Source organism: Bos mutus, chromosome 18 (assembly GCF_027580195.1).
Source record: "Bos mutus isolate GX-2022 chromosome 18, NWIPB_WYAK_1.1, whole genome shotgun sequence".
In the NCBI taxonomy this organism is placed as follows: Eukaryota; Metazoa; Chordata; class Mammalia; order Artiodactyla; family Bovidae; genus Bos; species Bos mutus.
The window spans coordinates 5,555,204-5,568,728 of NC_091634.1; the positions used below are offsets into that span (position 1 = coordinate 5,555,204).

Below are 13,525 nucleotides of genomic sequence, written 5' to 3' on the forward strand. Positions count from 1 at the left end.
TAAACTTTAGGCTAACCAAAACAGCCTGTTGGGGACGCCAGCAGTGAGAATGAGTCCTAACCACTGAACCGCCAGTGAGGTTCCAGGAGTTTGCTTTGTCAACTGAATTCTCATTGTCACAGTTTGTGAAATAATCTGACAACAGCCCTTAGTTCTTAACCTGTGGGCATGTCTACCAACCAACTGATGCTTGCCCGGAATTTCCAATATACTCAGTGGTGAAGTGCCTTCACCCCTTCAGGAATCCTTCAGGCTCATGCCTAAGACATCTGGAGGGCTACCTATTTGAAGCCTGAAATCTGCCTGAGACAGGTGATGATTTCCTGTGAGCCAAGTTCTTGTGCAAGAAACATGTTGCAATTGGCATCCGCAACACGTTTCCGGAAAGTGTGGGAAGAGGGAACTGCACTGCCCAAGAAAACTGTTCTTGCCCTCACTCTGGAGTACGAGGGGTGGTGAGGCACTGGTCATTCCAGCTTTTCCCCTTTCTGTGGCTGCAAAACAGAAGGATCCGTGGCCAAGCTGACATGCTATGATGCTCTCCAAACTACTTCTCCTTCTCTGCTTCAGTAAGTCCCACAGGGCCATACATGGAGAACACAGAAAATAAGGTAACTGGTGAGAAGTTTACATTGGGCTTGGAGAGAGAAATGACATCAACTTTAGTTACTGAATGCATATCATGTGTCAGAAATCGGAGTGCAATATACACGTTCCCTCTAAACCAGTGCTTAACAAACTGGGATTGCTCTTGTCCCAGCTTTGTTTGGGATGTTTGCTGAATACCTGAACTTTATAGGCTTTGTGTTTTTCTTTTATTCTGGCTTTGTGTTTTCTTAAGATTGACTCACACTGTTTTGCTAACATAAAAATATATGTTAGAGGCTCTATATCAATACCATTAATAAAAGTCCAGTGTCACATAGAAGGTAACTATAAAAAAAATGCAGCAAGATAATAAACGTGAGAAGATGCTGTGTAGTGTTCCATGTCAAGTTTCTGAGCCTGAAATACATGATTTCTTTATTAGAAGGGCAATCAGCCATGATCAAGATACATTGGAGGCTAGTTTCAAATAGACGTCTTGTTGATATCATCAAAGGCAATATGAGAGTGCTCATGGCACGCTGTCATGCAGGAATTTTTTTTTTTTAAACAATCTTTTCATTTTGATTTGGGGTATAGCCAATTAGCAAGGCTTCCCAGATGGCTCAGTGATAAAGAATCTGCCTGCCAATGCAGGAACCTCAGGAGATACATATTTGATCCCTGGGTTGGGAAGATCCCCTGGAGAAGGAAATGGCAACCCACTCCAGTATTCTTGCTGGGTTAAGACCATGGATGGAGGAGCTTGGTGGGCTACATACAGTCCATGGGGTCACAAAGAGTCAGACACGATTGAGCGAGTGAGCACGTACAGCCAATGAACAACGCTGTGATAGTTTCAGGTGAACGGTGAAGGGACTCAGCCCTACATATACAGGTACCCGATCTCCCCCAGACTCCCCTCCCATCCAGGCTGCCGCACACCACTGAGCAGAGTTCCCTGTGTCTATAGTACGTCCTTGCTGGTTATCCAGTTAAATACAGCAGTGTGTGCACGTCCATCCCAAACTCCCTAACTATCTCTTGTCATGCAATGCTTTAACCATCCTTCCTTCCACCTAAAATCATCACATGTGACACCAGTGGACTATATTCCACATTTGGGAGGCACCTCTTTGATCCTTCCCCAGACAAACAACCAACCAGCCAAGCCAAGCAAAACCCTGCAAGAGAAGATCAGGTCCGCATCGACAGCTTAGGACTCAGATGTGAGTTTGCAGAACCAAGGGGCTTGCTTCAGATTGCACAGGTGGTATGTGAGGAAGCCAAATTCAACCCAGAAGGGTCTAGCTCCCCAAACGATTCCACTCAGGCACGATGTTCAGTTAAGAGGAACATATCCACGTGGTCTTTGGTATGGAAGCACCCTGGGCGTGCCTGATGGGACTTGCGGGTTGGAAAATGCCCGAGGAGGGAAAAGATACGTGGTTCAGAATGTCCCCCGCCCTCCAGCTATGCAGCTAGGAGGTGACACATGACGAGTATTTCCAGAAACCAACAAGGCTTGGTATTCACAGCAAATCTGGAGAGGAGAACTCGCCTCCGTGGGGGCCTTTGCACTTGGCTTTCGGCTATCATGCCAACCCACTCCAGTATTCTCGCCTGGAGAATCCCATGGACAGAGGAGCCTGGTGGGCTACGGTCCACGGGGCCGCAGAGAGTCGGACATGGCTGAGCGACTAACACTTGAACTTCCTTCACTTCTCCTATCATCATATATTTGTGATGGCCAAACTGCTCCTCGTGTTCCTCACGTCAGAGGCTGTTTTAGAGACATGTCTTAGCTGTGTTTTCAGAAGGAAATGCAGGGCTGCAGCATGTTGGCTGGAGACGCAGCTCCTGCACACACCATCTGGGGGAACTTTGGGAAAACCACTCCAATATCTGAAAGCTTCCTCATCTTTCAGGCTTACCTTCACAATTAGGGTCAAGTATGCATGACATTCTTGGGCGGGCTACAGGCCATGAGGTCACAAAGAGTTGGACACGACTGAGCCACAAACACAGCATAGCACATGCGTGGCAGAACACACATAGTGTGTGCTCAGTAAGTGCTAATTTCTTAACTAATTAATTTTTAAATTTTTGTCTGTGTTGGGTCTGCTTTGCTGCGTGTAGGCTTTCTCTAGTTGTAGCGAGTGAGTAGCTTCTCTTGTTGCGGAGGGCTGGCTCAGTAGTCATGGCACACGGGCTTAGCTGCCCCACAGCATGTGGGATCTTCCCAGACCAGGGATCTAACCCATGTCCCCTGCACTAGCAGGAGGATTCTTTTTTTTTTAACTGGAAGCTAATTACTTTACAATATTGTAGTGGTTTTTGCCACACATTGACATGAATCAGCCATGGGTGTACATGTGTCCCCCATCCTGAACCCCCATCCCTCAGGGTTGTCCCAGTGCACCAGCCCTGAGCACCCCTTCTTATGCATCGAACTTGGACTGGTGATCTATTTCACACATGGTAATATACATGTTTCAATGCTATTCTCTCAAATCATCCCACCCTCGCCTTCTCCCACAGAGTCCAAAGGTCTGTTCTTTACATCTGTGTCTCTTTTGCTGTCTCACATATAGGGTCATCATTACCATATTTCTAAATTCCATATATATGTGTTAATATACCGTACTGGTGTTTTTCTTTCTGACTTACTTCGGCCTGTATAATAGGCTCCAGTTTCATCCACCTCATTAGAACTGATTCAAATGTATTCTTTTTAATGGCTGAGTAATACTCCATTGTGTATATGTACCACAGCTTTCTTATCCATTCATCTGCTGATGGACATCTAGGTTGCTTCCATGTCCTGGCTATTGTAAACAGTGCTGGCAGGAGGATTCTTAACCACTGGATCGCCAGGGAAATCCAAGTACTACTATTTTATGCTTTTTACTCCTTTTCTTTTTCTGGCCACACAGAGCAGCAGGTGACATCTCAGTTCCCTGACCAGGGACCGAACTGGTGCTCCCTACAGTGGAAGTTTGGACTCTTAACCACTAGACTGAGAAAGAATTCAATGTTTATTATTCCTTTTATCATTCAGTCCCCTCTGACCTGCTTGGACATTGATTCCATTAACAACTGCGTCCGGAGATCTTTTAGCCTTTGAGCTTTTAAAACCTTCTCCTTTCAACCATTTGCAAGTATGCATTTCAGAGGTATTCTGGGCATTCACAATGTTGTGAAAAGCATCAGCCCACACTTTTTCATCATCTCCGACATAAACTCTGTACTTGTTAACCAATAACCTGTTTCCTCTTTCTCCTCAGCCCCTGGTGACTTCTACTGTACTTTCTGTCTCCATGAATTTGCCCATTTTAGGTATTTAAGTGGAGTCATAACCGTATTTGTTTTTTCGTGTGTCTGGCGAGTTTCACTTAGCCTAACGTTTTCCAGGTCCGTCCATGTGGTAGCGTGTATCAGAACCTCATTCATTTTCATGGCTGAATAGTATTCCATTGTGTGTATGCACCTCATTTTTGCAATCCATTGATCTTTTGATGGACATTTGGGTCTTCTCACCTTTTGGGTATTTACTTTTCTGCTTTTTTCAAAACATGAAATGCAATATTTTTGACTGACTCATGCAATTTTAGCTCAAAGGCTTGGTAACTTCCCTCTTTCATCGCAAGACACAGAACTATTTAGTCCACACAGGGGTAAAAAAGAGGAACTCTCTTAGCCACACAGACCTAACCATCATCTGTTGAGTTAGATCTATCCCTCTTTTTTAATAATGTTAGAAAACAGGCTTGATATCAGTTTTAAAGCGATATTGCTGCTGCTGCTCCTAAGTCACTTCAGTCGTGTCCAACTCTGTGCGACCCCATAGATGGCAGCCCACCAGGCTTCGGCGTCCCTGGGATTCTCCAGGAAAGAACACTGGAGTGGGTTGCCCTTTCCTTCTCCAAAAGAGATGTTAGCACTCAGGTAAACCTATATCTACCACATCCAGGCATTAGTGGTAGTATGTGTGTGTATACATACACACTTTTCAGATTCTTTTCCCTTACTGGTTATTACAAGATATTGAAAATAGTTCCTTGTGCTATTCAGTAGGTCCTTGTTGCTTATTTTATGTACAGTGATGTGACCCTGTTCATCCCCAGCTCATAATTTATCCCTCCCTTCTCTTTCACCTTTGGTAACCATCAGTTTGCTTACTATGTCTGTGGGAACTAGGAGCCCACGGGCAGCACAGCCAAAAAGAGAGAGAGACAGAGAAAGAAAGACATGTCAAACTAAGCGTGGCTCAGGTAGAACGAGAGGGTAAGAGGCTCGGGGGCATTCTGCAGAGCCGAGAAAGGTCCTGGGGTCTTGGGACGTGAGCGCAGCCCTGGAGAAGCCCTGAGGGTCGGCGTGGAGGAGCTGGGAGCAGAGCAGGGCCCAGGGTCCAGCGTAGGGACTGGCGCGCTCCCGCAGGCGGGAGCCCCAGGATGGCCCCTGGGGACCAGGAGGTGACCACGCGGGCTCCAGGCTGGTGTCTCTGTCTCATTCCCTGCAGGGCTGTGTGTAGGCCAAGCAGACCGAGGAAGAGCTGGTGAGTGGTTCTCCATGGGCCCTCAGGATCCTCCCTCCCAGGGGCCCCCATTTTCCCCTCCCCTCCATGGGCTTCCTGAGAGCAGGTGGGTGGGGTGCCCCCAGACCTGAGACCCGCTTCCTTCCAGAGGTGCTTCCCAAGCCCTCCCTCAGGGCCTGGCCCAGCTCGGTGGTCCCCGACGGGAGCTCTGTGACCCTGCGATGCGGGACTCCCACCAGGGATGTAAGCTTTGCTCTCAGGAAGGGGGCACGCGTCTGGGAGATGGTCCAGTCGCCCGACTCCACAGAGGGCCAGGCTGAATTCCATCTCCCCGATGTAAAGTCCAGCCACGCGGGCGAGTACACCTGTGAATACCACAGGAGGGGGAACCCCCACGTGAGCGCACGGCCCAGCGACGCCCTGCTACTGCTGGTGACGGGTGAGGGGGCACCTGGGGAGGACAGACCGCCCCGGGGCCAGGGGAGGAAGAGGCGGAGAGGGGGTTTCCCCTCCAGGGCTGTTGGGAGGGGAGATGGAGAGAGACAGGGACAGAGGTGATGCCTTGGTTTGATCCAGGGCTCCTAGGAGGGAAAAACCTTGTTGGAGTCAGGCAGAAAGAGCAAGAGGTCATTCACACGTCCCACAAGAAGCCCCTGCCAGGAGAACAGGGCAAGTGGGGCACCCAAGGCTCCCCTCTCTGTGACCTCAGAGTCTCTCTTCTCTCACAGGGTATCTCCGTCAACCTTCCCTCCAAGCACACCGAAGGGGGCCAGTGACCGAAGGACAAGAGGTGACCCTGCAGTGCCAGAGGCCGGCCGCGGAGCTGGGGCCGGTCATGTTCGCCCTGCTCAAGGCAGGAAGCGCAGCGCCGGTGCAGGTCCGGGCGCCGGCCGGGCGGGAGACCGACTTCTCCCTGCGGAACTTGAGCGCCGGCGACAGCGGGAACTACAGCTGCGTGTACTACCAGGCCAGGGCCCCTTTCCGGGCTTCACAGGCCAGTCCTCGCCTTGAGATCCGGGTGGCGGGTAAGGTTCTGCGGGATTTGAGGGCTTTTTTTTTTTTTTCCAGTTGAAGTGAGTGAGTGACTTACCCTTTGGCTCTCGTTTCTACTCCACTTGCACTTCTTTTTTTTAAGTTGATTCATTTATTTACTTTTGGCCGCACTGGGTCTTCAGTTGCTGCCCCCGGGCTTTCTCTAGTTGCACGGGCTGGGCTTTGCCGCAGTGTGCAGCCTTCTCACTGCAGTGGCTTCTCTCCTTGTGAGGCACAGGCTCTGGGGGCTCCAGTGCCGTAATTGTGGTGCATGGGCTGAGTGGCTCCACTGAATGTGGGATCCTCCCGGACCGGGGATCGAACCTGCCGTCCCCTGCATTGCAAGGCGGGTTTTAAACCCCTGGACTACCAGGAAAGTCCACCCTATCTCCTCTTTTTAATGTCTTTTCTTTCCTACTTTCTACTCCTGTTTTGTTGTTGTTGTACATTATTGGTCAATTTCTCCTGCTTTTCTTCAAAGTGATCAAACCCACCATCCTCAGAATGCCTTCTACCACTCTCGCATCTCTTAAAGTTTGGTTTATCCTGGTAATCTTGATTTTATTCTCAAGAGCAGTTTTTGTTGTTGTTGTTCTCAGAATGTGGTGATTTCTCAATGTAGAGAAACGGATGCAATGTCTTTCCATATCTCAGGTCACTTACTGTTTGAATTTGGCTGAGATGATTTTGCTTCCTGGCAGAATTTTGTTCCACTGAATGCTACAGACTTTCCTTTTCTCAACTTTGTCAACTTCTCTCTTTCTCTCTTTTTTAAAATTTATTTTTATTTATTTATTTGGCTTCACTTAGTTGCAGCACACAGGATCTTTAGTTGCAGCATGTGGGGTCTAGTTCCGTGATCAGGGATCAAACTCAGGCCCCTGGCCTTGGGAGGGCAGAGTCTTAGCCACTGGACCACCAGGGAAGCCCCCCATGTGAATGTTTATGATTAGAAATCAGGGTCTGTGTGCTCAACCCCAAGATGGGGAGAGGGCTTACTGAGCGAGGTGGTGTCATTACTTATTTCTCCTGGTGGCTTTTGCCTGCAGGGAACACTGCTGGTGATGGTTTAGAGAAGAGCTTGGCACTGACTGGGATGTGTAGGGGGAAGACACGAACACAGGCTTCTCTTTAGGAACCAAGACCAATGCCAGGCTGGAGCCCTTCTTGGCTGAAGCGGAGATCCTCCAAGGTCCAGATGCTGGGCTACTAAGCTCAGTTTTCTAGACTCACTGCCGGCATGAAGGTCTGTGCGATGGAGGGGGAAGCAGATGGAGCTGATGAATTATTTCAGTGCTTTGTGGAGCAACTTCAGTTTTTAGAGTTGCTCCTAAGGCTGTGTGTGTGAAATCACTTCAGTAGTGTCTGACTCTTTGTGACCCCATGGACTGTAGCCTGCCAGGCTCCTCTGCCCATGGGATTCTCCAGGCACAAATACTCGAGTGGGATGCCATTTTCTTATCTCTTGATTCCTGATTTATGGAGGTAGAAGGGAAAAAAGGAAATGTGGGAAAGTGGAAATGTGATAAAGAACAAATAAATGGAGACTTCACTGGTGGGCCGGTGGCTAAGACTCTGCAGTCCCAATGCCGGGGGCTGGACTTGGTTCCCTGGAGCCTACACCCAGCAAATAAGATGTAATACAGCCAAATAAATATGAACAAAAATGACAAATAAGTGAAAGACAAATGACAAGGCAGAGGGAATATAAAGAACAGAGGAGGCAGGCAGAAGCACTGCAGTGTTTATTTTTTCCATGATTAAAACTTCAGTGTTGGTGCAGCTGACCACCGGCCAGGAAAACCGGCGGCTGTATGAGAGTCACTCTGGGTAGAGGACACCCCTGCATGGTCCATGCTGATCCACTTCTCTCTTTTAGCTTCCCTGCCTTCCATAACCTCGGATTACACCACGGGGAACCACATCAGACTCGCTCTAGCCACCGTAATTATGGTTATTGCGGGGGCTTTCCTGCTCGAAGCCTGGTGTAGGCAGAGGCACGTCCGCGGGGAGTCAGGTAAAAGCAAAACAGTCCTGAACACCTCTTTTCACGGGCCACTATCGTGATACAGGGGCTAGACTCCATAGTCTGCCATAGAACTTGTTCTTTAAAAATTTTACTTATGTGTCTGCACTGGGTCTCAGTTGTGACCCTCGGGAATCTTTAGTTGCGGCCAGGGGGGCTCTAGTTGCCTGACCAGGGATCGAACCCAGGCCCCCTGCATTGGGAGTGTGGGGGTCTTAGCCACTGAACCCCCAGGGAAGTTCTGATGGTGGCTAACTTTCTACAGCTAAATATTCCTACAATCCTTGCTTACCTTTAGGATGAAGGATCCCAGGTCCCCAGAGCTGGAGAAGCCTGTGGAATGACTTATGCTGAACTGGTCAGCAGAGCCCTAAATAAAGGCCTTCCCAGCAGGAGAAGGAAGAGAGAACTTCCAGCAAGGAGCGGATGATGAGGGAGAGGCCCCTCAGGGGACTAGGCAAGTGGGAGGCTCTTTCCTCAGCTTGCCAATAAATGTGTGTTTCCTTCTTCTAAAGAATTTCTTTTAAGTGAGAGCTATTATTCACAGAGTTAAACACACACATCTCAAGGGCACAGCCTCCATGACTCTATTTATTTATCTATCGTCCATCCATCCTATTCTATCATCCATCCATATATCCATCCATCATTCCATCCATCTTCCATCTCTTTATCATCTATCTATCCATCCTGTTCTGTCATCTATCCATACATCCATCCATCATTCCATCTATCTATCTGTACCTGTGGTCTGTCTCTGATGCCGTGTTTCTTACCCTCATGGTCTGGTCCAGTGGCTCCATGATGCTTCTCCTGCTCAGACACCAGCAGAGGGTGCAGTATATTTACACCTCCACTGGACACCACAGATGCCCCCCGGAGACCAGAGCCGCCCACACCATCCTTTTGCTGGTGGTCACCTTCGTCATTGTTTACATACTGAATTCCGCTTGTTCTTTTTATCTCACGGTTCTTGTAGAGTTTCGTCTGTGGTTGATGCAGACTTCTGATGTCTAGGTTTCCTGTTTTCCCACCATTTCTCCTGTCTTGCTGCTCCTTAGGGATCCTAGAACTGCTAGATTCTCCTCTTATCAGATCAGATCAGTCGCTCAGTCGTGTCCGACTCTTTGCGACCCCATGAATTGCAGCACACCAGGCCTCCCTGTCCTCAGTATCCTATCATTTTGCCTTTTCATTCTGTTCATGGGGTTCTCAAGGCAAGAATACTGAAGTGGTTTGCCATTCCCTTCTCCAGTGGACCACATTCTGTCAGATCTCTCCACCATGACCCACCCCATCTTGGGTTGCCCCATGGGCATGGCTTAGTTTCGTTGAGTTAGACAAGGCTGTGGTCCTAGTGTGATTAGATTGACTAGTTTTCTGTGAGTATGGTTTCAGTTTGTTTGCCCTCTGATGCCCTCTTGCAACACCTACCGTCTTACTTGGGTTTCTCTTACCTTGGGCGTGGGGTATCTCTTCACAGCTGCTCCAGCAAAGCGCAGCCATTGCTCCTTACCTTTGACGAGGGGTACCTCCTCCCTGCCGCCCTTCCTGACCTTCAACGTGGGATAGCTCCTCTAGGCCCTCCTGCACCCATGCAGCCACAGCTCCTTGGACGTGGGGTTGGTCCTCCCAGCCACCGCCCCTGGCCTCGGGCGTGGGGTTGCTCCTCCCTCCTGGCCTCCATTCTCCTCTTAAGTTAGCAAATATGATTAAGGTGATAAATATTTAGTAGACTGATGGAATAATAACAGAAATTATTCTGTGACTACTCAGTGCCAAGTGTTTAAATCGAGTTATAACTCATGTAATATTACATTAGTTTTAGTTTTACGACACAACGAATGTGTTTTATGACATAACGAACAGGTACTTGAATGTGTTGCAAAATGGTCCCTGCAATCCTCCTTACTATCTGTGTACCCCCCCACACACATTGTACAGATTCTTTCTTGTGATGGGAACTTGAAGTTTCAATCCCTCAGCATTTTCTGAAAATGCAACAGTGTAGTCAACAATAGCACTATGTTGGACATCCCATCCCCATGACTTATTTATCTTGTAACTGGCTGTTGATACCGTTTGACATTTGTACTCAACACCATTTTTTAGTAAAACCCCATGAACACAAAAGGTCAGCTTATTGCAGGTGCTGCTTTGGGAGATCTGAAAGTCAATCCATGAACCTACCAGCTCAGAGAAGACACAGCTTCCATCTTGGCATTGTTGCTTGCATATTTAGTTTTCATCACTGCAGAATGGGAACTTGGCATTTGTTTTCTGTTTGTCCTGTTTCTTTCTAATTTTTAAAATTTTGCCTTTACTTTGGACAGTGTGGTGTTTTTATATTCCATTAAAATATTATACTCTAATGGTATAACTATTTTTTATTGGTGGTTGTAACTGTTATATCAGATCAGATCAGATCAGTTGCTCAGTCGTGTCCGACTCTTTGTGACCCCATGAATCGCAGCACGCCAGGCCTCCCTGTCCATCACCAACTCCCGGAGTTCACTCAGACTCATGTCCATCGAGTCAGTGATGCCATCCAGCCATCTCATCCTCTGTCGTCCCCTTCTCCTCCTGCCCCCAATTCCTCCCACCATCAGAGTCTTTTCCAATGAGTCAACTCTTTGCATAAGGTGTCCAAAGTACTGGAGTTTCAGCTTTAGCATCATTCCTTCCAAAGAAATCCCAGGGCTGATCTCCTTCACAATGGACTGGTTGGATCTCCTTGCAGTCCAAGGGACTCTCAAGAGTCTTCTCCAACACCACAGTTCAAAAGCATCAATTCTTCGGTGCTCAGCCTTCTTCACAGTCCAACTCTCACATCCATACATGACCACAGGAAAAACCATAGCCTTGACTAGACGGACCTTTGTTGGCAAAGTAATGTCTCTGCTTTTGAATATGCTGGATCCCAAATAGTGTGTCTATATATTTGTTGCTCATAATTAATGCTATGCTCTTTGCTGTCATGGACTACTTTTGTCTATGCAAAATAAAAAACAAAGAGAAAGGGAAGTTTATCCATGTATCAATATGACTGCCATTTCTATTGTCTTTAGCATCTTTTTTGTATAAATGGTTTCCATTTTGGTAGAATTTTTCCTCTGAAGAAATTCGTTTACCTTTTAAGGACTTAGATTTATAATGAGTGAGTTGCTTCAATGTTTATGTGTCTAAAAATATTTTAATTTTATGTGCCTTTTTCCATATTAAAGTGTATAAAAATGTAATACAATGTGATCATAAGTAACAGATAACCTTGTTTTAAACACTAAGGAATTAAATGCCTTTGTGTTATTTTTAGCTTTTAAATAATTGATTAAAATAATTTCAGGAATAATATATTTTCTTCCTCACTTAAATACTACTCCAATTATTAACACTTTAATACATTTCATTTATCAACTACTGTCTCTATATTTGATCCTTTTATCACTAGATTTTTATCCAGCCACTTCAGAGCACTGTGGGAACATGGTGAATTCCACCCTTAGCTGACTAGCATGGTTTTCCCTAAACAAAGACACCCTCCTACATGACCAGCACACCGCTGTTTGATTCAGAAAACCAACGTGGATACAGCACTACTACCCACGGGTCCTGTTCAGAGTTTCCAACTGATCCCAAATAGCTCCTCTTCTTTCCTGGTTGAGATTCCCAACAAGATTTGGTGTTGCATTTAGTTGTCACGCCCTTTCCTTCTCCCCCAGTCTCAGTCTTTCTCCGTCTTTCCTTTTTTAATCCTATCTTTGACCTACTTCCCTCTATAGGATGACCCTGCTCTTGGTGTTTCTTGGTGTCATGACTCCTCATGACAGGATAAGTTTATATTTCCTATTCTAGTTCTATGGAAAACGCCATTGGCGATTTGAAATGGATTGCATTGAATCTGTAGATTGCCTTGTATAGTGTTGATACAGAGCAGGACCCTGTGGTCTTTGCTGAGTCCTCACAATGTCCTCTACCTGCCTTTCATCTGTAGAATGACTTTAGCCGAAGAATAAGTTTAATAGGGGAAGTTAAAACATGCGAAAACGAAGGAAAACAGTTAAACTAGTCCAAACAATAATAATGTAGCTATTAAGCAAAGTCGAGGACTTTTCGTTTCTTTTCAAAGGCTACAGATAATATTCTGAGCCATATCTTGTGAGCTGTCTTGCAGATAATGAAACCTCCCACTAGGTGGAAGACGTTAACTACATCATGACCATACGGTAGCCTCACAAAAGGTGCCGCAATTCCAAGAACTGGCCTTAAAGAAATGGGAACAAACACGGAACTGAACACTCACTGCGCCTAAAACAAGACGACGCTGGTCAGACCACCAATGACCAACTTCAGGATGACTGTCAGAGCTGACTGTGCTGTTTCTGCATGTAGCCCCTCGCCTCTGTCTGTAAAACCTCTCACCTGCTGATTGTCAGTAGAGGGCCTTGGCCATTGGACAGACGTCACCCCTCTCCCCGTATCACCTGCATCTAAAATAAAGCAAATGTTCTCTCCACCAACCTGGCCTGTAACGGCTTTTGAGTGGCGAGCAGCTGGACCCCATTTTCGGTAACAGTATAATCATCTTAACAGCATTGATTCTTCCATCTGAGAGCAGAATATATCTGTCCCTCCTTTGTGTCACTTTAGTTTCTTTCATCGGCATCTCAGACTTTTCGAGTATAGTTCTTTTATCTCCTTCAGTAGGTTTATTCAGAGATATTCTATTCTTGATGCAATGGTAAATGAACTGTTTCCTTAATTTCTTTTTCTAACAGCTTGTTGTTCTAATGTAAATGTGAGAGATTTCTGTGTATTAATTTTGTCTCCTGCAGTGTTCCTGAATTCATAAGTGAGCTCTAGTAGTTTTCTGATACATCTTTAGAATCATTTATATATAATATTCAGAGAAGTCAATGGTACCCCAATCCAGTACTCTTGCCTGGAAAATCCCATGGATGGAGGAGTCTGGTAGGCTGTAGTCCATGGGGTCGCTAAGAGTCAGACACAACTAAACGACTTCACTTTCACTTTTCACTTTCCTGCATTGGAGAAAGAAATGGCAACCCACTCCAGTGTTCTTGCCTAGAGAATCCCAGGCACGGGGGAGCCTGGTGGGCTGCCATCTATGGGATCGCACAGAGTTGGACACAACTGAAGTGACTTAGCAATATATAATATTGCATCATCTGCAAACAGTGACAGTTTTACTATTTCCTTTCAAATGTGGATTCCTTTTATTTCTTTTTCTTCTCTGATTACTATGGCTAGAACTTTCAAAATTAGGTTGAATAAAAGTGGTGAGATCTAGTTGGTTTAACGTGTTTCTTGATTTATTTTCTGTCTGG

General features: G+C 46.5%; 1 protein-coding gene across 3 annotated transcripts; it reads left to right on the forward strand.

Moving 5' to 3' along the window:
* The first annotated feature begins 443 nt into the window (after positions 1 to 443).
* Positions 444 to 9,860, forward strand: LOC102287400 (T-cell-interacting, activating receptor on myeloid cells protein 1). Of its 3 annotated transcripts, none has more exons than XR_011467600.1 (6): positions 444 to 569; positions 5,108 to 5,143; positions 5,271 to 5,561; positions 5,851 to 6,147; positions 7,204 to 7,400; positions 8,034 to 8,172. XR_011467600.1 is itself a non-coding variant. In XM_070387233.1 (6 exons), the coding sequence occupies exons 1-6, from the start codon at positions 533 to 535 to the stop codon at positions 8,481 to 8,483; spliced, it is 804 nt and encodes a 267-aa protein (XP_070243334.1). In that variant the 5' UTR covers positions 444 to 532; the 3' UTR covers positions 8,484 to 9,860. The 3 variants fall into 3 exon arrangements, 2 of the variants coding, with proteins under 2 accessions (XP_070243334.1, XP_070243335.1); XM_070387233.1 differs by lacking the exon at positions 7,204 to 7,400 and adding an exon at positions 8,479 to 9,860 and having other exon boundaries at positions 8,034 to 8,171; XM_070387234.1 differs by lacking the exons at positions 7,204 to 7,400; positions 8,034 to 8,172 and adding an exon at positions 8,479 to 9,860.
* The last annotated feature ends 3,665 nt before the right edge of the window (positions 9,861 to 13,525 follow it).

Coding starts and splice junctions, on each gene's coding strand:
- LOC102287400 (XM_070387233.1), top strand. CDS start 533: ATGATGCTCTCCAAACTACTTCTCCTTCTCTGCTTCA. Junction 570..5,107: donor ACTTCTCCTTCTCTGCTTCA/GTAAGTCCCACA, acceptor CATTCCCTGCAG/GGCTGTGTGTAGGCCAAGCA. Junction 6,148..8,033: donor CCTTGAGATCCGGGTGGCGG/GTAAGGTTCTGC, acceptor TCTCTCTTTTAG/CTTCCCTGCCTTCCATAACC.